Source organism: Dermochelys coriacea, chromosome 2 (assembly GCF_009764565.3).
Source record: "Dermochelys coriacea isolate rDerCor1 chromosome 2, rDerCor1.pri.v4, whole genome shotgun sequence".
In the NCBI taxonomy this organism is placed as follows: Eukaryota; Metazoa; Chordata; order Testudines; family Dermochelyidae; genus Dermochelys; species Dermochelys coriacea.
This window is the reverse complement of record NC_050069.1, coordinates 186,869,827-186,895,702: the sequence shown is the minus strand read 5'-3', so window position 1 is coordinate 186,895,702 and position 25,876 is coordinate 186,869,827. Positions and strand designations below refer to the sequence as shown.

The 25,876-nt window shown below is 42.2% G+C and overlaps 1 protein-coding gene across 21 annotated transcripts in view; it reads left to right on the top strand.

Annotated features, from left to right (window-relative positions):
* Window positions 1-25,876, top strand: part of FBXL2 (F-box and leucine rich repeat protein 2) — a 463,505-nt gene that overhangs the window by 8,681 nt on the left and 428,948 nt on the right. For 20 of the 21 annotated variants that reach the window (XR_006279231.1, XR_006279233.1, XR_006279232.1 and 17 more), the window contains one exon: window positions 20,758-20,819. Coding sequence is in view for 10 of the 21 variants with exons in the window: in XM_038392201.2 (XP_038248129.1) it covers window positions 20,758-20,819 (62 nt within the window). In the remaining 11 variants the exon portion in view is untranslated. Of the gene's footprint in view, window positions 1-6,272; window positions 6,324-20,757; window positions 20,820-25,876 lie in introns of those variants that run through there. The other variant, XM_043508842.1, reaches the window with a different exon arrangement.

Here is a 25,876-nt window from a genome sequence, read left to right as displayed (position 1 = left end):
ACCTGCATAAAGGCAACAGCAGCACATTTTTAATCTGCCAAAGGCACATTCCACAGTCATTCTGCACCTACTCAACCTGTTGTTGAAGCACTCCTTGCTACTGTTCAGGTTTCCCTGTAAGACTTCATGAGCCATGGGAGTAAGGGGTATGCTGCGTATCCCAAGATCACTATGGGCATTTCAACATATCTCTTCCCCCTCCCCCCCGTGTAATCTTTTGGTATGGAAAGAACGTCCCTTGCTTGCAGCTTTCTGTAGAAGCCAGAGTTCTTGAAGACGTGTGCATCATGCACCTTCACAGACCACCCCACATTGATATCCGTGAAACACCCGTGTGATCCACAAGCACCCAGAATACCATGGAGAAGTGCCCCTTTCTATTGATATATTCTGCCACAAAACGGTCCAGGGCCAAAATTGGACTATGCATTCCATATGTCGCCCTGCTGCAGTTACGGAATCCCATTTCCGCAAAGTCATCCACTGTTTCAAGCACTTTTCAGAGAGTCATGTGATTAGCAGAATGTGATTAATGGCACTGCACTCTTGTGTTAATGCATCCCCCACAGTTGACTTCCTGACTCCAAACTGATTCGTGACTGACTGGTAGCAGTCTGGGGTTGCCAGCTTCCACACAGTGATCTCTATGTGCTTCTCCATTGAGAGGGCAGCTCTCATTTTGGTGTCCTTGTGCCTCAGGGCTGGGGTGAGCTCCGCACACGGTTCCGGGAAGGTGGCTTTCTGCATTCAAAAGTTTTGAAGCCACTGCTCGTCATCCCAGACCTGCATAGCAATGCAATCTCACCACTCAGTGCTTGTTTCCTGAGCCCAAAAGTGATGTCCACTATGTGCAGCTGCTCCATGAGTGCCAAAAGTAATCTGGTGTTGCTTCTTTCCATCGCACAAAGCAGGTCAGGCAACTCTGATTCTTGGTCAGATTGGTAGCTCATGATCAACTGCATTACCATCTGTGATGTTAATAACAGTGACCACAACAGTAGAGAGCAGTGCAGGTGCCATCTCTGTGAAAGGATGGATGGCACACCCTAAACAGGGGCCATTGAAAAATGCTTTAAAAAAAAGTCAGACTGTGGAATGCTGGGACAGAAAATAATGCATTATGGGACATTGACTCAGCATCCATAATGTCCTGCGATCCACTCTGTCTTCCCACAAGTCCTAGCTGCAGAAGGTGGCAAGTAGCACCCTGGAATAGGTACCCACAGTGCACTGCTCTCACTGTCGATGCTAGAGCACCAAGTGTGGACGTGCTCTGCCGACAGAGAGCGTAATGTGAACATGCAATGATGAAATTATAGTGCTCTTTGATAGTCGACATAACTTTTGTCAAAAAAAACCTCTGTAGTGTAGACAGCCTTAGAGGCTGATACTGAGGTCAGAGCTTCACTAAGGAAAAAATCTCCTTCCATTTTATGACTTCAGTTTGCTGTGGAATAGGAATGAAACTCAAATGTAAAGGGATATAATATTTGTGTGCTTGCAATTCTGAATCTTGTCTCTATTTGTATTGTGTTTAGAGCAAGAATAACTAGGATCTTTTATTTCTACCATTCAAAGCCTTGGAATTTAGACAAAGGTCAACTATGTAGAAAGTTACATAAGTTATGCATTTCCTCCAATTCTCAATTTCTTACCTTTGTTGGAGCATTTTAAAAATATTTTTTGAAAGCTTGAGTCTGATCCTGCTCCCAGTGATGTCAGTCAGAATTTCTATTTAGTGATTTCTCTGTGATTATGAAAAAGTGCCCTTGTAACTGAGGGCCATTATATTATAGGCAGAATGAGTATACTGTTGTCACTATGCCTCAGTGGGTCACAACTGAGAATACCATTTTCAGGACAAACTGCTAAGAAATAGGGCAGGCACAACCCAAAACTGGTGGTTATTCTTCCATAAGATATATCAAACCAGCAACAAAAGTAAACTTCTATCTCACAACATTGAATTTCTGACTTCTTGTTAGCCAGCCTCCTTAGAGGCACGATTTAATGATGGGTGGCTATTTAAAACCAATTTCATCAACCAAGGGGGGGTTCTGCTCTCAAAGGAGCAGCCACTTATCCAGGTCAATATATAACTCAGATCTGACCCAATAATCATGCTGATGCCAATCCTTTAGTATCTAATATCTAAAGGTTTATTTATAAGAAGAAAGAAATGAGAGTTAAAATTAGTTAAAGGACTCAAATACATATAATAATTGCAAAGTTATTAGATCAGGTTTGAACTAGTGATGGCATAAACTGCTGGCTCAAGTCAAGTCTCTGCTTCAGATGAGTGGAAGGTCCTCAGTCCTTTGGTTAGAATGCTCCCATTAGTATGAGTCCATAGTCCAGAGATCAGAGCAGGAAAGAGGCAAAATGGAGTTGTTTCCTGTGCCGTTTAGCTTTTGCCATGTGGAGGGAAACTCATTGTTCCAAGCAAAGTCCTCAGCACAGTTTGTGGAAAAGTACAGGCACAAGATGGAGTTCAGTATCACATGATCTAGTCACACGTCCTTGCATGTGTCAGTGTGTCATAGCAGAGCCATTACCCATATTTTAGCTAGACTCCTCAACAGGAAAGCCCATTAGGTGGGGATAGGCTTCTACTATGGCCCATTGTGTTTGTTGATGGGCCATTAATTGAATACTCCATTCACAATGTGCTGCCTAGACTGTATGTAAATTACCTTGTGGGTATTACCACAGGAACAAACATATTTGAAATGCAGGTACATAGTCAATATTCATAGCTTCAGATACAAAAATGATACATGCATACAATCATATTCAGCAAATCATAACTTTTTTATTGACACCTTACATGACATACTTTGTACAAGAGTTGTTGCAATTATATAACAATGATCATGTAATGATCTACATGGTCATATTTTAATCAGATAATGTCACAACTGTGGGTTGTGGGAGTGCAAGGTTCACACTACCCTGCTCATTCATATTCCTGCTCTGAAAGGACCGCCTCTAGGGGTAAGAGTAATAGGACACTCACTGTCAGTTCAGTCCTTGCTCTCAGTATCAACAAGGATGTGAGTTACAGTGGTGAGTTTGTAAAGTGGATCAGTGATGTTTTGGAGTATGGTCAGAGAAGCTTCTTCTTAAACCTAAGGGACAGTTGGGATGACTTGTCTGCTTCTGGGGGTCAGTCATTCTCTGGATGTTGCAGACTCATCCCTGTAATGAATGACACTTATATCTGGGGCTCAGAAAAAATACTTTTGAAGAAATACTTTTGCTCTTTGCTTCTGCAATGTAATAAGCTATTTTTCAAAAAATCTTCTGTGGGAGGGATTCTGCCCCCTCCCTATTGCTGCCTTTGCCTTATAGGGACTGTCAAGTTGAATTGCATGTGTGCTGCCTCATCCCCAGAGCTGTGCATTAGAAATGTATGGAGGTATGCTGTTTACATGAGATGGGTACAGCTGACCATCAACAAAACTCCTGCACTTAACAGCACTTTGTGTAAACAAAACAAAACAAAAAAAAAAAGGAATTTTTAGTCTATTTTTTCAGTCATAATCTTAAGGGTCATTTGTTTAAAGCAAAACAAAACATGTAAATAAACTTTCCAGGTTCAAATGTCCCTTTAATCTCTGGCAGCACACAGCAGATTACTTATATTGAAATTTGTACTTGTTGTTTTTCAGGAGTAATGTGTAAACATTTCAGCAAGTATTAAACACGAGCAATACAAGAGTATGCATCCGATGAAGTGAGCTGCAGCTCACGAAAGCTTATGCTCAAATAAATTTGTTAGTCTCTAAGGTGCCACAAGTACTCCTTTTCTTTTTGCGAATACAGACTAACACAGCTGCTACTCTGAAACCAATACAAGAGTAGAAGAGTAATGCAAGAACGAGGGGACATTGGATTAAATTAAAAAGTGGGAAATTCAAAAGGGATAATACAAAATACTTTCCCACATACATGTAATTAAACCGTGGCTCTCAATGCCAGAAGAAGTCATTGAAACCAAGAACTTAACACCATTCACAAAACAATTGGATATTTATACAGATATTAAAAATATCCAAAATTCACATTGTGACAGATGTGAGAACTGAGTGTGTAAGTTCAACTACTATATTTAAATGTGCAAGAGAAGCATTGACTTCTGAAGTAATAAATATAAAATGAAAAGGAGTACTTGTGGCACCTTAGAGACTAACAAATATATTTGAGCATAAGCTTTTGTGAGCTACAGCTCACTTCATTGGATGCATCCGATGAAGTGAGCTGTAGCTCACAAAAGCTTATGCTCAAATTTGTTAGTCTCTAAGGTGTCACAAGTACTCCTTTTCTTTTTGCGAATACAGACTAACACGGCTGCTACTCTGAAACCTGTCAAGTATAAAATGGGTTTCCTGGGAAATCCCTAGGGACTAGTTTATGCAAACTACACAACTGCAGTTATGCAAAAACCCAGCATCTTTAAGCTCCATCCTCAGGATAGGGCCATTGACTAGTGATTACCTGTTCCTGGAGACTGGACATCAGCAGCCTGAACTGTATAAAGAAATAGCTGAAATGTCCAGTTGGTGTCTGGTTCCTGATCTAAACACTGATATGAACTTGTAATGAAGGGGGCAAACTCAGTTTTGGGGTTTGAAAGGCTGATCTCTACCAGAGTCCTACATTGGACTTAGAGATGACCTCTGGTAATCTTTCAGCATGCATGTAGGTTTTTAGATGTTTTCTTTGTAATGCTTTTGCCCTAAGAATACATGTAATATGCTTTGAAGGCTGGTTGGTAATTGGTGTACACTATGCTAGCCCTTGGAGAAAAAAATAACCACAGGTGCTGATACCCAGGTCAGACCTGCTTCAAACTCATATTGAAGTGCAGAAGGATTGCAAGCCTAAACCCCTGGTCTGAAGGGGGAAAGAAATGGGTTTCTTCCCCCAGAGAGGTGATGGCTGGGAAGCCCAAAACCTTAAGTGGGTGCCTTCAAGGAAGACCTGGGGTGTTTGTGTCAAAGATGCACTTAACCCTGAAACTATGACAATCATAAGTAATGACAATAACTTTAAAACTTGTTCTTTAGCGCTTAAATAAATCCCTAATTATTAGACATCAAGTTGAAATCTTTGTGTGGGGACAGATTATTTCACATATGCCTACTGCAGAGTTATTATGCTGGTCTCTGGAGACAGGATACTGGATAGATGGCCACTGGTCTGATCCAGTATGCTATGTCCTATATTAAACATATGCCCACTTATTTTGCCTCCCTCCTTGGTTATGAGAGAGAGTAGATTTATAGATTACGGGAAAATTTTTTGAGAGCCCCTTGTTTAAAATATTGGTAACACAGTACTGATGTGGATTCTGTAGTACTAGGAACAGGTCTGAGCATCCACAACTGAAACACATAGGCCACCAAACAGTCAAATGGTAGTAAATATTGGTTATTACTGACCTAGACTGCTGTTGAATCAGTTACCTAATTATTCACAGCTCTCTCCTGTAAAGTTAACACAGTAATGTTGAAAAATGTACTTTCAGTATGATTGTTTCATGCCTCTTCAGCTTATATCAATGTATACAAGGCTAATGTGCTAAATAAGCCCTTCCTTTACAGTTTAAATTAATTATGGTGCTGTTTAAATAACTTTGTGAAAGTATATTAGATATCTAGAGCAAGTTAAGATGACTGCTATATCTAGTAGTTCTTCCCTCTCTGTACCAAGATTACTCTGTTAAAGCATCTGTTCCTGAGTGCTGCTCCCTAGCCTGACTCCCTTGTAGCCTAACCACACTTCTCCCAGAACACCACCCAAAGGTGTGAACATTCTGGGTTAACTTTTAACACTTTCAGGAGGCCTGTGGTAAGTGTAAAGCATATAACACATTCTTTGCCTAGAGTCTTACACATTCCTCTTTAGTAGATTGAGATATACACAGGTCCATACAAAATAATAAACCCTATACACACTTCCCTACCTGTTTTCACACCACTCCAGAGCATGCTTTGGGATGGAGGCTGAATCCTCTAGGTTGTTCAGATCCTTCTGCTGCAGAGCATGGTTTGTGTGTTTAAACATGGAGTCTTCTCCCGCAACTCACCTCCTCTCACTTTGGTTGTCTGTACGTGCTCTTCCTTCCCTTCTTCCCGCCCAAATTTCCTTCCAACACCTAGCTTTCTTTGTTCTGTGTTTCGGTAACTTTCCACTCTGCCAGCCCTCCTCTCCTCCCTCCCCCAAGACCAGAGGAGGAAGTGTCTTCTCCCAACAAACTCTCTTAGCATATTTGTTGAGCAGTCATGAGGATTCAGTTATCCCTCATTGTCCATAGTTTGGTATGTTCCTGCAGCAGCTCTTGTCTGCAAAGATGGATACATATACTACTAGGGGAATTCTGCGCCAAAAAAATATGTGCACAGTATTTTAAAATTCTGCATATTTTATTTGTCAAAATAACTGTATAATCACACCAGTTTCAATTATTTTGGTAATTTATTTCAAAATATGTCTCAACAACTATGTCTGTAACAGTACAGACACAAAATAATTTCTCCAGAAACAGAGAGTTAAGGAAAACCCCATGACAACCCAGTTCCTGTTTCTCTGTCCCCAACCCCACCCAGAGTCCAGTAGGGGTCCAGACACCTCTCCCCAGAGCCCAGCTGCTTGGCATCCCCCAGCCAGACACTCGCATGCACACCCTCGCTATCAGAGCCCAGCTGCGATCTCCCACAGTCCAGACACTCTCATGTAGTCCCTACCGCTGCCCCTCAGAGCCCAGCCACGGGGCACCCCCTAGCCCAGACACTTGCATCCCCACCTCTGCCAGACACCAGGTGTGGGCCCCCCTTTCCAAATACTCTCACCCCCTCCCCACAGAATGTTTAAATTTATCTGAAATTCTAATTATCAATAGTTTGATTGCTGCCTCCTTCCAATACATTTGGATAATCTGGTATAAGTACAATAACCTTCTTTCCACTATATTGGAAAAGACAGTCTAGGGGGACATCCGGTCTTGGTTACTGTGGGTGTTTTACATGTTCTAAAATAATTTGATAATCTGAGTGGTATGTATTTTGAGTAGAACTGAAAAAAGAGCTTTCTTGAGCTCTGGTGGCAGTAGATAATTTTGGTTACTGTTAGGTATTTATACCGTATTCATCACCAGAGTATCTGAACATCTGATTTAAACAATAATACTGATGTCATGTGTCATACATATAAAGGAAAGGGTAACAGCTTTTATATATGCGGTAACATCAAATCCCTCCTGGCCAGAGGTACAGAATCACTTACCTGTAAGGGTTAATCAGTTCCATTAATCTAGTTGGCACATGACCAGAAGGACCAATGGGGAAAGATGATACTTTTAAACCTGGGAGGGGGGTGGAGGTTTTGTTTGCTCTCCGTGTGTTCCTTCTCGAGACAGAGAGACCAAGCAAGTAACCCAGCTTCTACTGAAATTATACATCTAAAATTGCAGAAATTGTAAGCAATGGCCAGGAAATGCGTTAGATTATCTTTTGTTTTAGCTTGTGAATTTTCCCTATGCTAAGAGGGAGGTTTATTCTTGTTTTTTGTAACTTTGAAGTTTTGCCTAGAGAGGAATCCTCTGTGTTCTAAATCTTATTACCCTGTAAAATTACTTTCCATTCTGATTTTACAGAGGTGCTTCTTTTACTTTATAATAAAGTTCTGCTTTTAAGAACCTGATTGGTTTTTAGTGTCCTAAAAACCCAAGGATCTGGTCTGTGCTTACCTTGTTTACCTATTTGGTTGGTAAATGATTCTCAAGCCTCCCCAGGAAAGGAGGTGATGGGACTTGGGGGGATATTTTGGGGAAACAGGAACTCCAAGTGGTCCTTTTCCTGAATCTTTGTCTAGCTCACTTGATGGTGGCAGCAGTATCATCCAAGGACAAGGAAGGATTTGTGCCTTGGGGAAGTTTTTAACCTAAGCTGGTAGAAATAAACTTAGGGGGTCTTTCATGTGGGTCCCCACATCTGTACCTCAGAGTGGGGAGGGAACCCTGATATCATGAAAAAAAATAAAAATAATATAAAATATTGTCATAACAGTAAGGGGTACTAAAAAGGAGATATTTATAAATCTGACTAACTAAATGTTTATGGTTTACAAGGCAACTAATCTGAGTCTAAATAGGTCGACATAAGCTGCGTTAAATCGATCTAATCAGGTATGTATCTACACTACTGATATGGGTTCCATCTATGGCCCCACCACAGTTAGGGAATCCCATTGCAGCAAAGCCATCCACTAGGACCTGCACATTTCCCAGGGTCACTACCCTTGATATCAGCAGATCTTTGATTGCGTTGGCTACTTGCATCACAGCAGCCCGCACAGTAGATTTGCGCACTCCAAATTGATTCCTGACTGACTGCTGGCTGTCTGGCTTTGCAAGCTTCCACAGGGCTATTGACACTCGCTTCTCAACTGTGAGGGCTGCTCTCATCTTGGTATTCTTGCGCCTCAGGGCAGGGGAAAGCAAGTCACAAAGTTCCATGAAAGTGCCCTTACGCATGCTAAAGTTTCGCAGCCACTGGGAATCGTCCCAGACCTGCAACACTATGCGGTCCCACCAGTCTGTGCTTGTTTCCTGGGCCCAGAATCGGCGTTCCACTGCATAAGCCTGCCCCATTAGCACCAAGATGCCCACATTACCAGGGCACGTGCTTTGAGAGAAGTCAGTGTCCATGTCCTCATCACTCTCGTAACCACGCTGACGTCGCCTACTCGCCCGGTTTCGCTTTGCCAGGTTCTAGTGCTGCATATACTGCTGGATAATGTGTGTGGTGTGTAATGTGCTCCTAATTGTCAAAGTGATCTGAGCGGGCTCCATGCTTGCCGTGGTATGGCGTCTGCACAGAAAAAAGGCACGGAACGATTGTCTGCTGTTGCCCTGACGGAGGGAGGGGCAACTGACAACATGGCTTACAGGGTTGGCTTACAGGGAATTAAAATCAACAAAGGGGGTGGCTTTGCAAGAAACTGAATGGCCGCCTCCAGGATAGAACTCGAAACCTCAGAGACAGAACTCAAAACTGGGTTTAGCAGGCCATTGATTTCACAGAGGGAGGGAGGTAGGAGAAAATGAATACAAAACAAATCTGGTCTATTTCTTGTTTTAAGCCACTTCATCTATCTTTATACATCTTGCTGGCAGCAGACTGTGCAGTACGACCGCTAGCCATCGTCACCTCCTGGGTGCTCGGCAGAAGATGGTGCAGTATGACTGCTGGCCATCATCTTCTGCTGGCTGCAGATTAAAAGACAGTGCACTGCCGGTAGGACTCAATCGCCATGAGACGAAACAAGGGAAATGACCTGGCTCGGTCACTCCCATGTTTGCCCATGTGCCCGGTTAAAAGAGCACCCAGGACTACATTGATGATGGCTACCAGTCATACTGCACTGTCTGCTGCCAAAAGGCAATAAACTGCTGCTGTGTAGCAATGCAGTACCACATCTGCCAGCACCCGGGAGACATACGGTGACGGTTAGCTGAGTGGGCTCCATGCTCGCCATGGTATGACGTCTGTACAGGTAACTCAAGAAAAAAGGCACAAAAAGATTGTCTGCCCTTGCTTTTACGGAGGGAGGGAGGGAACGGGGGCCTGACTATATGTACCCAGAACCACTCACGAAAATGTTTTAGCCCCATCAGGCACTGGGATTTCTACCCAGAATTCAAATGGGCGGCGGAGACTGTGGGAACTGTGGGATAGCTGCCCACAGTGCAAAGCTCCGGAAGTCGACGGTTGCCTTGGTACTGTGGACACACTCCGCCGACTACATGCACTTAGAGCATTTGTGTGGGGACACACACACTCGACTGTATAAAAACACTTTCTACAAAACCGACTTCTATAAATTTGACCTGATTTCGTAGTGTAGAAATACCCTAAGTGGCCTGTAAAGTCGACTTCTGTACATCACCTCTGCAAGAGGCATAGTGCTTGATTTGACACCCATGGGTTGACATGGGGATAGTGTAAACACTGTGTTGTGTAATTTGAATGAAATTGACCTCCAGGAGGTGTCCCATAGTGTTCCGCTATGACTGCTCTGGAGAGCCCTTTGAACTCCACTGCATGTCAGCCAGGTACACAGAAAATAGTTGCTCCTCTGTTAAAGACCCAGGAACTTTTGAATTTTCATATCCTGTTTGATCAGCATGGAGAGCTCACAGCTGATCATGGAGACTCAAGGCCGCAAACACGCTCCAGCATGAAGTACACAGGAGATAGTGGAACTTATTGTTGTGTGGGGAGAAGAGTCTGTGCAGGGAGAGCTCCGATCCAGCAGAAGAAACGCTGATATCTATGCCAAGATTGCACAGGGCAAGGGGGAGAAGGGCTACGCTAGGGAGACGCACCAGTGCCTCATGAAAATAAAGGAGTTTTGGCAAGCGTACCAGAAGACAACAGAGGCCAACTGTCGTTCTGGTTCTGCCCCACAGACGTGCTGCTTTTATGAGGAGCTGCATGCGATTCTTGGCAGCGACCTTACCGCTACCCCAAAATGATCTGTGGATACCTCCCAAGAACCCTGAGTAATCTTGAGCAACAATGAGGACATTGTTGACAAGGCAGAGGAGGAGGAGAATCTGAGGCAGGCAAATGGAGGATCGATTCTCCTCGATAGCCAAGAACTGTTTTTAACTCTGGAGCCCATCCTTTCACAGGAGCAGTTGGCAGCGGAGCGTGATGCCGGGGAAGGCACATCTGATGAATACACATTTCCAATCAAGCTGTAGGGGTTACATGCTATTATTTTTTTATGTTAAATCTGAACAAAAAAGTAGGTGTAGTGGGTATTGTTGGCACTCCAGCTACGCAGAGGGTGCTCTTCAAAAAAGACTGTTTATGTGCACAGGAATCCTTCTTGGAGATCTTTAGGAAGATTTCATGAAGGTACTCATGAAGGGCTGCCTTATTTTGTCCACCATGGTAGGACACTTCCCCACACCACTCCAATATTAACTCTGTTGGCATCATTGCAACACACAGTATTGCAATATAAGGACCAGGTCTGTACCCAGACGCTTGCAGCATCTGCTCCCTTGCAGCTTCTGTTACCCTCAGGAGAGTAATATCACACAGAGTCACCTAGGGGAAATGGGAAAAGTCTTCATTGCTAGCCCTTAAACCACAAAGAATTCAACAAGTAATTGGGCCCGTTTGGTTAAATCTGGGTCACGCAACCCATATGCCATGGTTGTGGTTGGAAGGGATCACTGTGTATTGCAAGCATCATTTAAAAAAAAGGGGGGGGGCTGAGGTAGTAGCTTCCTGTTTTTCTTCGTCCCAACCCCCCCAAGCCCAGTACTGCTTCGGTAAAAACCAAACTGTTTGGGGGGCTTTATGCTGGTGCCTGTCCTCGAGCACCATCCAGGGGAAAGAGGGCTTTTCTCAAGTTCCAGCCTGTGATTGCAAGGATGTCTTCACAAAAGCAGCAGCAGAAGACTTCTCGTCCATGCCTCGTTGCCTTACTCACCATGGCTAGAGCAGCAAACTGACTCTTGCAATAACTAGCAATTGTGATTACATTGTGGCTTGCAGTGAAGTGTACTGAGGGGTGTCTTTTTTAATTAAAAAAATTAACTGTGCACCAGAAACAATGTATACACTGTCAATGCTTTGCATTCCTTCCGCTTTGCATTCCTTGCAGTTGAGACCTTGTCCGTTGATGCATCCTCCACACCGGGACACAGACTTTTCGAGATTAGAAGGCAGAAAAACAAGACTTGGAAGGACATGTTCAGTGAGTTAATGCGCGCCTTCGAGAGTGATGAGATGGAGCTGAGAGTATGGAGGATTACACTGTCCAACAACCTGGATGTGGACAGGGACAGGAGAACATGCAGGGAACAAGAGCGTGCCACGTGGGAAGAGATTCTGAAGGAGCAATCAGACATGTTGAGGTGTCTGCTTGAGGTTCAAGAAAGGCAGCTGCTGGATGCTAGAGTCCTTCTGCAGCCTATGCTGGACCTGCTGCCATCATTGCCCAGTTCTACATCCTCCTCCCCGAAACGTTCTGTGAGGTGGGGTGGAAGTTCGGTATCCCTTGCACTCAATAGCAGGGGAGGGTTCAAGGACCAGAAGGTGTCCATTCCCACACCTTTGTTGTTGCAGTGCATCTGTAAGCAAGCTGTTCTTGTTCTCCCTTCCCCTCCAGTGTTATCAGTCCTTTTGCCTCAGGTTATTTTAGTCTTCTTTGCTGTCTCTGTGTGTTTGTGTGCATAATAAATCCTAATGGATTGAGGAGAAAAGGTTCTTTATTAATTGAACACACAGTGGTTGATCGGGGTGGGGTTTACAGGGAAGAAAATGCAATAGAGGGGACAGTTTGGTAAGGAACAAAACAGATAAGTATCACATTACTCTTGCTCATTGCTGAAACTGTTTTTCAAAGCCACATGGAAATGCAGAGCCCCTCGATGTGCTCTTCTTATTGCCCTGGTATCTTGCTGCTCAAAATTAGCTGCCAGGCAATCTGCCTCAACCCCCCACCCTGGCAGAAACTTTTCTCCCTTTGCCTTATAGATGTTATGGACCACACAGCAGGCAGCAATAACAATGGGGATATTGCTTTCACTGAAGTCTAACTGAGAAAGCAAACAATGCCAGCGACCTTTTAAATGTCCAAAGGCACATTCCACCATCATGCTGCACTTGCTCGACCTATGGTTGAATAGGTCCTTACTGCTGTTCAGGCTGCCTTTGTACAGCTTCATGAACCATCATAGCAAGGGTTGGGCTGGGTCTCTGAGGATTATGATTGACATTTCAATGTCACTAATGGTTATTTTGCAGTCTGAAAAAGAAAGTCCCTGCTTGCAGCTTTCTGAAGACCTGTGTTCCTAAAAATGCACGCATCATGCACCTTTTCTGAGCATCCAACGTTGATGTTGGTTAAATGCCCCTGTGATCCACCAGCGCTTGCAACACCATTGAGAAGTACCCCTTTCGGTTTATATGCTGTTTGGCAAAGTGATCTGGTGCCAAGACAGGGATATGTATTCCATCTATCGCCCCACCACAGTTAGTGGATGTTTTTGCCGTGATGGGTTCCCTATGTCCTGCATGTTGTCCAGAGTTTAACTACCCTCTTCGCAGAAGTCTGCTGATGGCCTTGAAAATTTGGATCACAACAGATCCCACGGTAGATTTACCCACTCCAAATTGATACCCCGCTGACCCATAGTAGTCTGGTAGCTTCCACAGAACTATCGCCACTCATTTCTCCACTGTCAGAGCAGCTCTCATTTTAGTATAGCTGCACTTCAGGGTTGGGGAAAGCCCTTCACATAGTTCCTGGAAAGTGGCCTTTGCATTTGGAAGGTCTGCAGCCCGTGCTTGTCATCCCATAGCTGCATAACGATGCGGTCCCAGCAGTCAGTGCTTGTTTCCTGGGCCCAGAAATGGCACTCAACCATGTCAAGGTGATGCGTGACTGTCACCAGCATCTGCAAATTGCTCTGCTCTGTCTTCCAGCAGGGCTGCTTGCATGGCATCACATAATTCTGTGTGGTGGCTCCTGTATTAGCTGTGTAAATACTGCGAGGTGTTTGTAATGCTCACAACAACAACATACAATTGAGCAGGGTCCATGTTTTTCATGCTATGGCTTCCACGCGGATAATCCAGGCTTACAAATAAAGGTGTGAAAAAGGCTTGGTTTGTTTGCCGTTGATTTCAGGGAGTGAGGGAGGTAAGTGCGTCATGGGAGGCTAACACCATGTTCCCATAACCACTCGTGCCTATGTTTTGGTCCCATAAGGCATTACAAGCCCAACCCAAAATTCCACTTGGCTACGTGCACTATTGGATAGCTACCCACAGTGCAGTGCTCCATGCGTCGATGCAAGCCCTGGTAGTGAGGATGCACTTTGCGGCCACAATGAGTAGTGTTGACATGCAAAATCGACTTGCTTAAATTGGAGGCTCGATGTCGACTTACATGCAGTTGACTTAACTTTGTAGTGTAGACATGGCCTAAGGATAAGACTAGACCTGTCAAACTTGTTTTGAAGCTGGAATTGCCTTAGTTAAGAGTTTAATCAGCAATTTAGTGGCAGGCTCCTCTTCCCCAAATAAGTACTGTTTGCCCAAGACCAAACTAATGAGTCTGGCAGGGAATGGGTTTGTGGGGCTTGGGAGATTTTTATAAATGAATGAGAAAGTGTGCATAATGCTTTGTTTGCTTGGTTGCTAGAACTATGATTCAGGAATTAATATTTTTGTCTTTTGTGTTGGTTGTAGAAGTAGACAGTGCCTTGGAGGTTTTCAGCTGCAGTCAACCACCATTTTTTGTGTAAATTTCAGTGTGTGAAAACAATAAGCTGATGTCCAGGTCCTTATTTTTACCTGTGCACCTTCCTTTGACATATGATGCATACTCATGCACTTGCTGGCTCTCTTATATATTATATACTGTCCTCCATAATGTTTAACTTAAAGAACTGTGGTACCCATTCCACTAAAAATGTTATTTGTCTCCACTATCTTTGAAAGGCTATCAGCCTGAATTTTTTTCACATGGTGCTGGTGTTAAGAGGTTGTCTTGTTTTCCATAATTTTTTCTTATTGTTTATGCAAGAAGCTTTTACCATATATTCTCATTTAGCTGTAATGAGATTTCATCATGCTTTCAACTGTTTGGGTTTGGTATAAATTACTACAGTTCTGTTTTCAGTATAAGTAATCAGATTATATGTCTGTTCTCTTGACCAGCACTCCTGTTGAAGCCTGGATGCTACATTTATTTTGGAATAGCCTTCCAAGGGAAGCAGTGGGGGCAAAAGAGCTATCTGGCTTTAAGATTAAACTCGATAAGTTTATGGAGGAGATGGTATGATAGGATAACATGATTTTGGTAATTAATTGATCTTTAAATATTCATGGTAAATAGGCCCAATGGCCTGTGATGGGATGTTAGATGGGGTGGGATCTGAGTTATTACAGAAAATTCTTTCCTGGGTATCTGGCTGGTGAATCTTGCCCATGTGCTCAGGGTTTAGCTGATCGCCATATTTGGGGTCGGGAAGGAATTTTCCTCCAGGGCAGATTGGAAGAGGCCCTGGAGGTTTTTCGCCTTCCTCTGTAGCATGGGGCACGGGTCACCTGCTGGAGGATTCTCTGCTCCTTGAAGTCTTTAAACCATGATTTGAGGACTTCAATAGCTCAGACATGGGTGAGGTTTTTCGCAGGAGTGGGTGGGTGAGATTCCCTGGCCTGCGTTGTGCAGGAGGTCAGACTAGATGATCATAATGGTCCCTTCTAACCGTAGTATCTATGAATCTATCTATTTATTAATATTATTCAGAATGGCAGTAAATGGTTCTGCTTGTCTGCCTAAATCTGCTGCGTCATTTACTTGTAAGGTTCAAGTGGTGATCCATGGTGTCTGATTTATAATGTATAGTAAAGAAAAATGCTTTATTTTTTTATCTGTTTGCCAACTTTGTGTATAGACGGTTTCACTGTGCTATTATTGGTTAATTTAATCACTCTCATGAACTGCCTTTGGGGGAGCTTATCTTTTCTCTTGTTAGTATCTTCAAATGCTAATTCACCAGCAGCAAAGCACAATTAGAAGAGGCAGCAATCAGACAAGTGCACAGAAATGGAGGGGAGAGAGCAGAGAGAGGTTCTGCAGTATGTTTGTTGCAGTTTTGAACATCAACAAAAGAATACTTAACCATTTTAAAGAGGATTTTCAGTACATACTATTTATAGGGTGCTCTATTTAAATACTTATTTTTAAAAATTCAGTATGATAGTGTCCCTATAAATATTAAATAATATACCCTTCTTCTAAAATAGGCAGTTGTCGGGACACTTAAAATACAAACAGCTTATTGCATTTCAATGCTTATCCTACTTCTGACAACCTCATAGATTTGATGCTGTTAACATACTAGAATATTTAACATTTAAGTGATTTGCTATCAAGTTTGCTGTTATGTCAATAGCAGGGGAGGGGAAGTTTATGCATTTAATTTCAATATTCTATCTCCTTTGGTTTCTACTACACTGACCCTTCCCTAGTGTTGTTCCTAACTTCACAACTGTTCTTTCAGCCATGCCTTGGATATATCCTTTTGCCCCTCCTTCCCTGTCTCTCTCCCACCCACCACAACTGCTCAGTCAGTCTCCTTCCCTACATGCCCCGCCCGGTGGGTGACTTCTGCTCCTGTAGTCTCATGTCATCTCAATATCAGTGACTCAGCGCCCCTTCTCTTCTCCATACTTTCTCTATCACAGTTGACAACTCTACTCTTTACCTGATCATATCAACGGGGTTATCTCTGATTCAGATTGATTACAGTTAATTTACCAGTTTGAAAAATTGGCAGGACCAGATGTTATTCATCCAAAGGCTCTTAGGAATTCGAGCTTCACAGAGCTCTTCTTCAGGTCTGGGGAAGTTAACCAGAGTGGTTAAGCTAAATTCAAGTTGGGACAGATTAAGTGCAGGGCGTTCCTGCATACTGTAGATGATCACTTAAAATGAACTGGGCAATTAATGGTTATCAGGCAGTAGTACACGTTGTAATGAGCCATGAAACCAGTGGTGCCTCTATTTAGTCCATAGTTTTTAATGTCTGTGTACAGAATGAAGAAGACTGAGGGATCGATATCAGCTGAAGTTTGTAAAAGTTACTTTTTTTCTTAATTTTTTTGTATTCCTGTTATACAACAGTTAACTATTACATATGAAAATTTCGAAACATTAAAGGTGACGCTGCACTGATCCTGACACCACAAACTGCAAGAGTAATTTTTTAGGTAGTTTTGGCTTTCTTTAACAAACTGTCTTTTAAAGAAAACTGGTGCTCTAAGTACTTGAGGCCTGTAGGCCAACATTTTCTTTCTTGGGTATAATTTCATTCTTAATCTCTTATTTTAACAGATTGCATCTGTTCCAAGTCAGAAATAATCATGCATGTATTCTGTATTTGTTTATTTCAGTAAGAAAATAGCTGCTTTGACTTAATTGATTTTATTAGGTTTGCAGGACATGTTTACAGAGGCAAAATACTTTTTTTTTTTCTTCAGGTTTTCCCATCAATAAGTTAATTAAATTCTAGTTAAAGAATTCTACCTCACTTGTTCCATGACTACACCAGTAGTATGTATTAGTTGGGGTAGGATTACTGGTCAGTGGATGAGTAAGAGAGCCTAACTTGACTTTTGGATATCGGGAGCTTGAGGTTTTAAAAAGTTTTTTTGCTTGCAAAGTGAGCAGATTTGATCTTGGTGTCCTTGAATCACAAATGTGGAGCCCTGCATAATACCATTATTGTAGATTTTTTAAAATATATTTTTCAGAGTAAAAGAGCACTTTAAGTGTCTATTTTCATTCAGCTACATATTCTTAATCCACAAAAACAATACTATATTATATGACATTTGCAACTGAGGCATACAAGAATACCTAGTACATATTATATAAAGAAAACTTTGTAACAGAATGACTGAGGTATGACTTACTTTTCATTAACAAATGTACTATATAAGTGGATACTTCGTGTGTAGTTGAACCATTCATGGAGGTTAACTTTCTTATGTGCAATACTAAAAGTTGAACATTTTTTCCATTATAAACCAGGATTCCTGAAGATTAATGTCTTGGCCACCATAGATGACATTGGGCTGAAATGTGATGTACAATTTGTCAGTCTAGCTGTAAATTTAAAAAAATCCATCTCATAAGTATTTTTTCCTTGCAGGGTTGCCAGAAATTTTGAATGAAGTTTTAGATTTTTAAGGTCTAATAGAGGAATTGCTTAGTTCCCAAAATTTGTCTTTAATAATGATATGGCTTTTTGATACAGAAAGTGATGGAGAATTAAAAATTGCTGAAGTACTGAGCCATGTGTTTTAGCTGCTTTAAATATATATAAATATTCTGATGCCTGATTTACTTAAATACCATGCTGCATTCGCATAACAAGTGTGTGCCCATATTAATGGACATATGGGGAATTATTAGGTAAACGGTAAATAAATGTCAGCGTTTACATACAACAAAACAGTGGCACATATATGTAAATTGGTGGTTCTATCCTACATAACAAGAAGAAATGTCATTCTTTCAGCCTCATTCTTCTTTAGTGTTACAGTTCTTCTGGAAGAATTTTGCAGATATAGAATTATGAAGTGGTGGTATAGTTAAGGCCCCAGACTGTAAATCAGGCGATCTGGGTTGAGTTCTCAGGTTTTCTCTGTGCTTCAGTTCCCCATCTGTAAGACAGGAATAATACTTTCTTTCTCTCACTCTTTGACTGTCTTGTCTATTTATATTAAGTTCTTTGCTGCAAGAATTATATCTTACTATCTGTATGAACTACACCTAGCCTAATAGGGCCTCAGTCTTGTTTGATTCTTTTAAATGCTGCTATAATACAAATTAGTATAAGATTATGTGTTATGGGCTACGTACCACATTAGCAGCTAAAAAGGACACTGACATATGTGTATTTAATCTCAAGGCTTCTGAAGCAATAAAGCAGCTCAGGCACTGATATTTGAGTTCTATAATGTTTCCGTGCAAGGAGCTGAAAATAACCACCCAACAGCAGTGACTGATGGTTAGAAGTAATCAAAGATGAGGGTGAGTGTATGGTCAGTCCTGCTGGAGTTGCTCTCAGATCTGAGAGTAAAATCTAGAGTCCATCATTTCCTGGGAAGCAGGGGCTGGCCCACTGGAACCGTGATCAATGTGCAGTCTGACATCTGAAAGGACAGTAATTCATAATAATTCCATCAGCATCTCAAAACTGGAAATCTTCCATGTGATGTTTTAGGTTGTGTACACCCACAGAGTCTTTCTCCAGATCTGGGGTGGCAAACCTGAGCCTGAGAAGGAGCCAGAATTTACCAATGTACATTGCCAAAGAGCCACAGTAATACGTCAGCAGCCCCCCAGCAGCTTCCCCCACCCACTTCCAGCATCTCCCACCCACCAGCAGCCCTACCAATAAGTGCCTCCCTCTCTCCACACCGCCCTGTCAGCTGTTTTGTGGCATGCAGGAGGCTCTGGGGCAGAGGGGGGAGGAGTGAGGGCATGGCAGGCTCGGGAGGGGGTGGGAAGGGGTGGAGTTGAGGGTAGGGCCTGTGGCAGAGCCAGGGGTTGAGCAGTGAGCACTCCTTGGCACATTGGAAAGTTGGCGCCTGTAACTCCAGCCCTGGAGTCAGTACCTATACAAGGAGCAGCATATTAACTTCTGAAGAGCCGCATGTGGCTCCTGAGCCACAGTTTGGCCACCCTTGCTCCAGAGCCATAGGAAATGGAATGGATGCTTAAATAAACTTGCATCTGCTGTTTGCCCCAGTACACATTGCAAGCAAGAACAGAAAAAAATCATACTCCTCTTCATTTTTATAAGAGTGGTGGATCATACAATGCATACCTGGCCTGTGTGTGCCAAAATTGGGCTGGCAGCTTTATCTAGCTAGGTTTCAGAGATCTGGGTAACAATCCATGATGGAATCAGGAGTCGTAGCAGCCTTATTCAGACCAAGTAGTGTGTGTATGTGTGTGTGTGTGTGTGTGTGTGTGTTATGGATAAGGCTAAGATTATGTAACAGAGGTCACGTAAGACATGGCATCCGTGACTTCCAGAGACCTATGTGACTTTTCCACTTCAGTCCTGGGGCAGCAGGGCTGGAGCTGTCAGGCGGAGGGAGACTCCACTGCTCCCAGCAGGTGGGGGAGGGACACGGACCCTGGAGCCACAGCAGTGGTGGGTGCTGGACCCCCTTCCATCCCCATTTTGTCACAGTTATTTTTAGGACAAGTCATGGGCTTCCATGAATTTTTGTTTATTGCCTAAAAAGAAAAGGAGTACTAGTGGCACCTTAGAGACTAACAAATTTATTTGAGCATAAGCTTTCGTGAGCTACAGCTTACTACTGTAGTACTGCTACTTCATCGGATGCATAATATATATAACTGCAGTCATAAGAAATCCCCTAGCTACTACCTGAGCTGGAACAAGAACTGTACCAGGGGAAAGGATTAGACGCAAACTAGGAAGGAGACCAGTCTGTGATCGAAGCGTATTGAAACATCTCTGAGGGCTACTGAAGGGGAACAACACACCTGAAAGAATCAAGGTGAACCAGTGACAGTTATCCACTTCCAGGACAACCACAAGAGTATAGCATTGCTCCATACCCAGGCTGAAAACGCAAGTGACCAGGAAAAAGGAAATCCGAGGACACCCTGTGATGTCAGTGACTGACCAATTTCTCCCCCCTCCCGCTCTCCTTCTGGTAATAGCTCACCTTAAGTGATCACTCTGGTTACAGTGTGTATGGTAACACTGATTGTTTTATGTTCTCTATATATATAAATCTCCCCACTGTATTTTTCACTGAATGCATCTGATGAAGTGAGCTGTAGCTCAGTAAAGCTTATGCTCAAATAAATTTGTTAGTCTCCAAGGTGCCACTAGTATTCCTTTTCTTTTTGCGAATACAGACTAACATGGCTGCTACTCTGAAACCTGTTTATTGCCTGTGACTTTTATTAAAAATAATTGTGACAAAATCTTAGCCTTAATTATGGGTATCAAAAGGAGGCTATTAGATACTAGGTATAGTGATGTCACCTAAACTTGCAGAATTTGTTGAGTTAAAAAAAAAAAAAAAAGAGAGACAATGCATGAATTTTCTTCTTGGCCTAATGAACTAGTGTTTTTTTTTTATAATGTACTTTTTCTTTTTTCAGGTTTTCTCAAACAATGATGAAGCTCTCATTAACAAAAAGTTACCCAAAGAACTTCTGTTAAGGTAATTCTAGTTAACTTGTGCATAAAGAGTTACAATTTGAATGCGATGCTTAGATTTGTATGGCTTAGTGAAATGAAATATACTGTTCTTATGTAAGTCTATGATTCAAAATAAATAGTTCATCTGATTTTATTTTTTGACAGTCCTTGAACTTACATTTTATTCTGAATGGAGAATGTAGCAAAATATATGGCTTTGCTCTATTTTAAAGTATGGTAATTACATTATATTGTTAAGTGCCAATTTATGCATTGGTAATCTGGTCTTATTATCAGATAAAGCAATAAGAGACTATGTTTTGAAAGCTTCGGTTGATTCAGGATTCTTAAAAAAACAAAAAAACCCAAACTTTTGGCAATCTAACAAAAATGCAGATATTGTTTGTCTTCTCTGTTAACTGCATATTGAATAGACTAAAAACTTTTCCTTGTCACACAGTCTTACCTTCATATTCTAAATGAATAGCATTCTGTCCTTAATGCAATTATTTCAGTGGCTGTTTGGGCTTTTTGTTATAAAATCTCTTTTGTTATTAAAAATAAATGAAAACATGAAAGCTTTCAAAAAGTTATTTTAATGAGACACCTCCTGTAACTGTTTTTTTGTTGCTGTGTGCTACATGTAGTTCAAGCAGACTGGGAAGGAAAAGAGAGAACAAGCAGACTGAGATTTTATTCATGCTAATTCAGCCAGCCTTAGACTTGCTGGAATGTTGTTGTCTCTTCTGGACAGGCTCAAAGTGGTCAGGAGTTAGCTACAGTGTATGCTCAAAAAATACAATATGTACTTAAAGAATTGATGAATATCCCAGCGCTCACACCTGAGTTTAACTTTATTTCAAATAAAACTTTAACCACCTATAATGACAACATCCAGTGCTGAAATATCAGAAGACATTTCATTTTTGTATGAAGCCAAACCTGGCCTGAAACAGACAGCTCAGTAGCTTACTTGACATGGTTGTAGTTCTCATTACAGCGCTTCTTGTATGCTAACTTGTCAATATATACTTTGGTGCAGTTGCCATTCTTTGCGACGGTGTCAGTAGAATTGAGTTCACACTACATCCTTCATACATTGGTTAACCTATGCCTTTCTTCAATGTGTCCTCACGTCCTGCCTAATTTTAAGTGGAAGAATGTTCGCAATGCTTTGTATTTTCTATCTTGTTTTAAAAGGACTGTTCCCAAAATATTATGCATGCTTCAAATTTGTCTATTTGCTAGAACACTGCTATTCTTGTGGCATCAAAGAAACTAATTTATGTTTAAAGAAATTAGACTAATTTTTTTCAAGTAAGCTTGAATTTTCTTTGAGGGAAAAATTAATTCTTCACAGTGAATGTGGTGTAGCTTGCATCTACAGACTTGTTAGAAGAACTCTGGCTCTTATATTAACACAGAGCACATTGCACAGTGTGCTATATTAATACATTTTAAAATATTTCACATCTGTGTATGAACTTTCAATTTGTCAACATTTTTTGTCATAAATATTTTTCACATCTTGAAATTGCATAGATTTGATATGAGAACAAATTTCCAACAATTTCATTTTGTATTGTTGCATTCCAAACTTGTGACCCAGAGGCCCATTAGTGCCAGCTGTCAAAAGGTTCAAAGTTCTGAAACAGCAATTCCTAACAGGCCGGACAAATTCACTATAGCTAGCACACTGCTTTCATGGTATTTATCCATAAATTATGTCATGTGAAGTCTCTAATAAAAGTTTGTCATACTGATCCTCAGAATGATTGTGACATGTATGTACAGCTGATATTTAAGGAGTTGTGTGTATGTACTGAAAATATAGTTTAAAGTCTATGTCCAAGGTAGAGTTGACAAAGCGGTTTCTGCAAAACAAAGGATGTATATTCACCTTTCTGCCTTTGTTCATGTGTAAATTAAACATCATAAGCCAACACAATGGAAGCCAAGCCTTGTTAGCATACACAGTCAATATGAGGATATGAAGTCCTTCTGGAGACAGCACACCAGGGAATGGGGGGGTCGTCTTAACTCTGGGGACAAACAATGACTTTGAGAAATGTAAGGGTAAGGCAAAAAGGACACCTCTTTATCCTGCATCTGAGGAAGTAATCAGGGAATGTGATCACATTCATGATAACCGGATCCCAACCTGCGCTGTTTGAAAGCACTGTAAAAGACTTTTGACGTGAGAGAAACTTCTTTAGGCAGAAAGTTAGCCTGTTAAGTTTAATGTCTAGAAAGTATATACTGATTTTGTTTGATATGTAACTTTCTGTTTCCATTATTCTTACTCACTATCTCTTAAGTCTTAACCTTTGATGACAAACTTTATGATTAGTGCCCTACTTGAATTGCAGTATGATTGTCAAAAAATTGAGGCTGAGTTGTGGATAAGCCATGGAAAATTGTGGAAAAGTAACAATGAACCTTATTATTTGTGATAGTAAAGTCCGTTATTACTTTTCCACAGTTTTCCACTGTTGGCTGCCCGGGGTCTGAGAGTGGGGGCTCTCGCTGTCAAAATTGCTATGGAAGCCTAATATTGTGGAATCCACAATTTCTGCAGTATAGTAAGTTAAGTAGAGTCTTACTTATGATTGCTTTCACTGTAAATATAGCTCAGTGCTGTGATATTATATAGGAGCTTATCCTCAGTTGAGTCAAACAAGCTGGTGTGTACACTATTCTCTTGGGGATAGCAAACTTGGTATTTCTGTGATTAGCCAGTGATATCACAGGGGAATGCTTCAAAAGGGCTCGGGGGTGGGGGTGTACCTATTGCTGACCTGCAAAGCAAAGTGAAGGCTAACATTGCCCCAAAGAGATTCTGTCCATGGCTAGCAGTTTGGTGGTGTCAGGAAGCTGGTACACATTTAAGCATGAGCAAGCTTGTCTCTCACTGAAGGCAGGAGGGTAACAAGGGGACTCAGTCGTGGGCACCCCAAGAAAGCATCATAACTGTATATGGACTACTTATTAAAATATAATTTGTCCTGTCCTCCTTCTAGCAGATACTTACATCTTAAGATTTGTCATGTTCCTGAGATAACTGCACATCTGACCCTCTCATGCCTTTCTTGAGGGCATCCCACTTAGGTCTCATCTTTCTTGTGGCACGATCTCACAAGTCTCTCCCTCCAGACCAGGGACTTAAGCAGCAGACTTCTGCAATTCATTATGATTATCTCAGCAGGTCTGACTTTAATTAGCACCTGCAGTCCGGTAATTAGCCATTATTCACTAAGCAAAGTACTGTTTGTTGAGAACAAAAACATTACAGAGAAATCGTGTAATACAAATTATAAACAGTTTACTTGCAGGTCTAGCTTACCAAGCAGTCACCGATTTTCCACATGGAGACCCTGATAGAATTCATGTATTTCAGGCCTGTTCTGTAGGGCCTGTCTCTTGTACAGAGTTTTCTATCAGTTCTTGGACAGAGTGGTGAGTGAATTCTCTCCCTAGGTCAGGGCAGTAACTTTATATGGCTTCAGTTTCTCTATCTGCAAGGCCTCTTGAACCAGGTCATACCAGTATATGCTATTTCCCCAGGGAAAAAAACTTCTACAGATTTGTTACCTGCATAAGGGATTTGCATTAATTACCACCCCAGTGATTTTATTTCATTAAGAAACTAATTTTTAGCTTATTCATTGAGCCAGCAATGCAATTATGAGCCCGTCCATAAAGATAAACATAACATTTATAAAGTTGATACAGTGATCTTTGAATAGTCCATGTGCCCCTTGTATCTTCAGAGTAAGATTCTGAGTCTCATGACTTCCCATTTCCTTTTTCAGTTCTGCATTCCAAGTATGGCCACCTTTATTATGGCAATAAGCGACCACATCACTGTACCAGGTATCTTTCCTGATGCCTCAAGACCGCTGCTGTCGCATCTTGGGGGAAAGTAAACTGGTATGGTGTACAGGTAAAAAAGTGGCTGGCAGTACCGGTCCGTACTCAGCTGATGTTAAAGTGCTGCTGTGGCAGGGCTTTAAGGTCCTGGTTAAAGCGCTGCCCCTTTTGCGCCCCACCCTCCCCCCAATCAGTGGCCCTGCCCCAGGGGTGGCACAAAAGGGACAGCAACATTAAAGTGCTGTGGCGGCAAAGGACCATGCTTTAATGTCATTGACCCTTTTGCAACCCCCTTGGGCTGCTGATGGGATGGGGGAAAAAGGAGCAGCTGCCCCGGGGCTGCGATTTAAAAGGGCCTGCAGCTCCGGGCCCTTTAAATCGCCATTGGAGCCCCGGGTGGTGTGGGCCAGGCAGTGTGGATGGGCTACCTGGGGGATGCTGGCCCCCAGCCCGCCCCTTCTTCCCAAGGCCCCGCCCCTTCCAAGAGCTGGAGCTGGCCCTCGTACCGTTAAGTGTAGAATGTTACTTCCATGCCTGGTCACACCCCACTTATCAACATTCCTTTCCTGCACCTTTTTCCTTGCAGCCACTATTCCCTTCCGAAATAATATATTCTTAGCTAATCACCTAACAACCAATCAATCATTTTCAGTGTGTAGTCTGCCTGTTTTACAGTATAGATATTGATTTGATGTGCAGTCAGTCATACAAATGTAATGCTGGAAGGATCCTCAAGAGGTCATATAATCCAGCCATCTGTGCAAAGACAGGACAAAGTAAGCATGGACATTTCTGGACAGGTTTTTGGCTGTTCTTAAACTCCAGTGACGGGGATTCCACAATCTCCCTTTGAAGCCTAGGTCAGTAGGAGAACCTCAAAGATATGGACACCAGAGTTACAAACTGACTGGTCAGTCACACACCACATTTGGAACTGGAAGTGAACAATCAGGCAGCAGTGGAGAAAAATACAACCAGGTACTGTACTGTACCTCTATTGCATCTTAAAGGTAGGCACGTCTGGTCTTTCACAGCACTCTTGTTAAGAAGCTGTCTCTGAGCCTGTCGTCTGCAGTCTTTCCAGGTGCACTATCAGCCTCAGGGGCTAGAACCAGCTGCCTCTGAGCCCCCAGTCCACCCAGTCCGCTCTGAGGAGCATCCTGTCCTGCTCACAGTGACACGGGCGGACAGCTCCTCTGCCACCTTCTA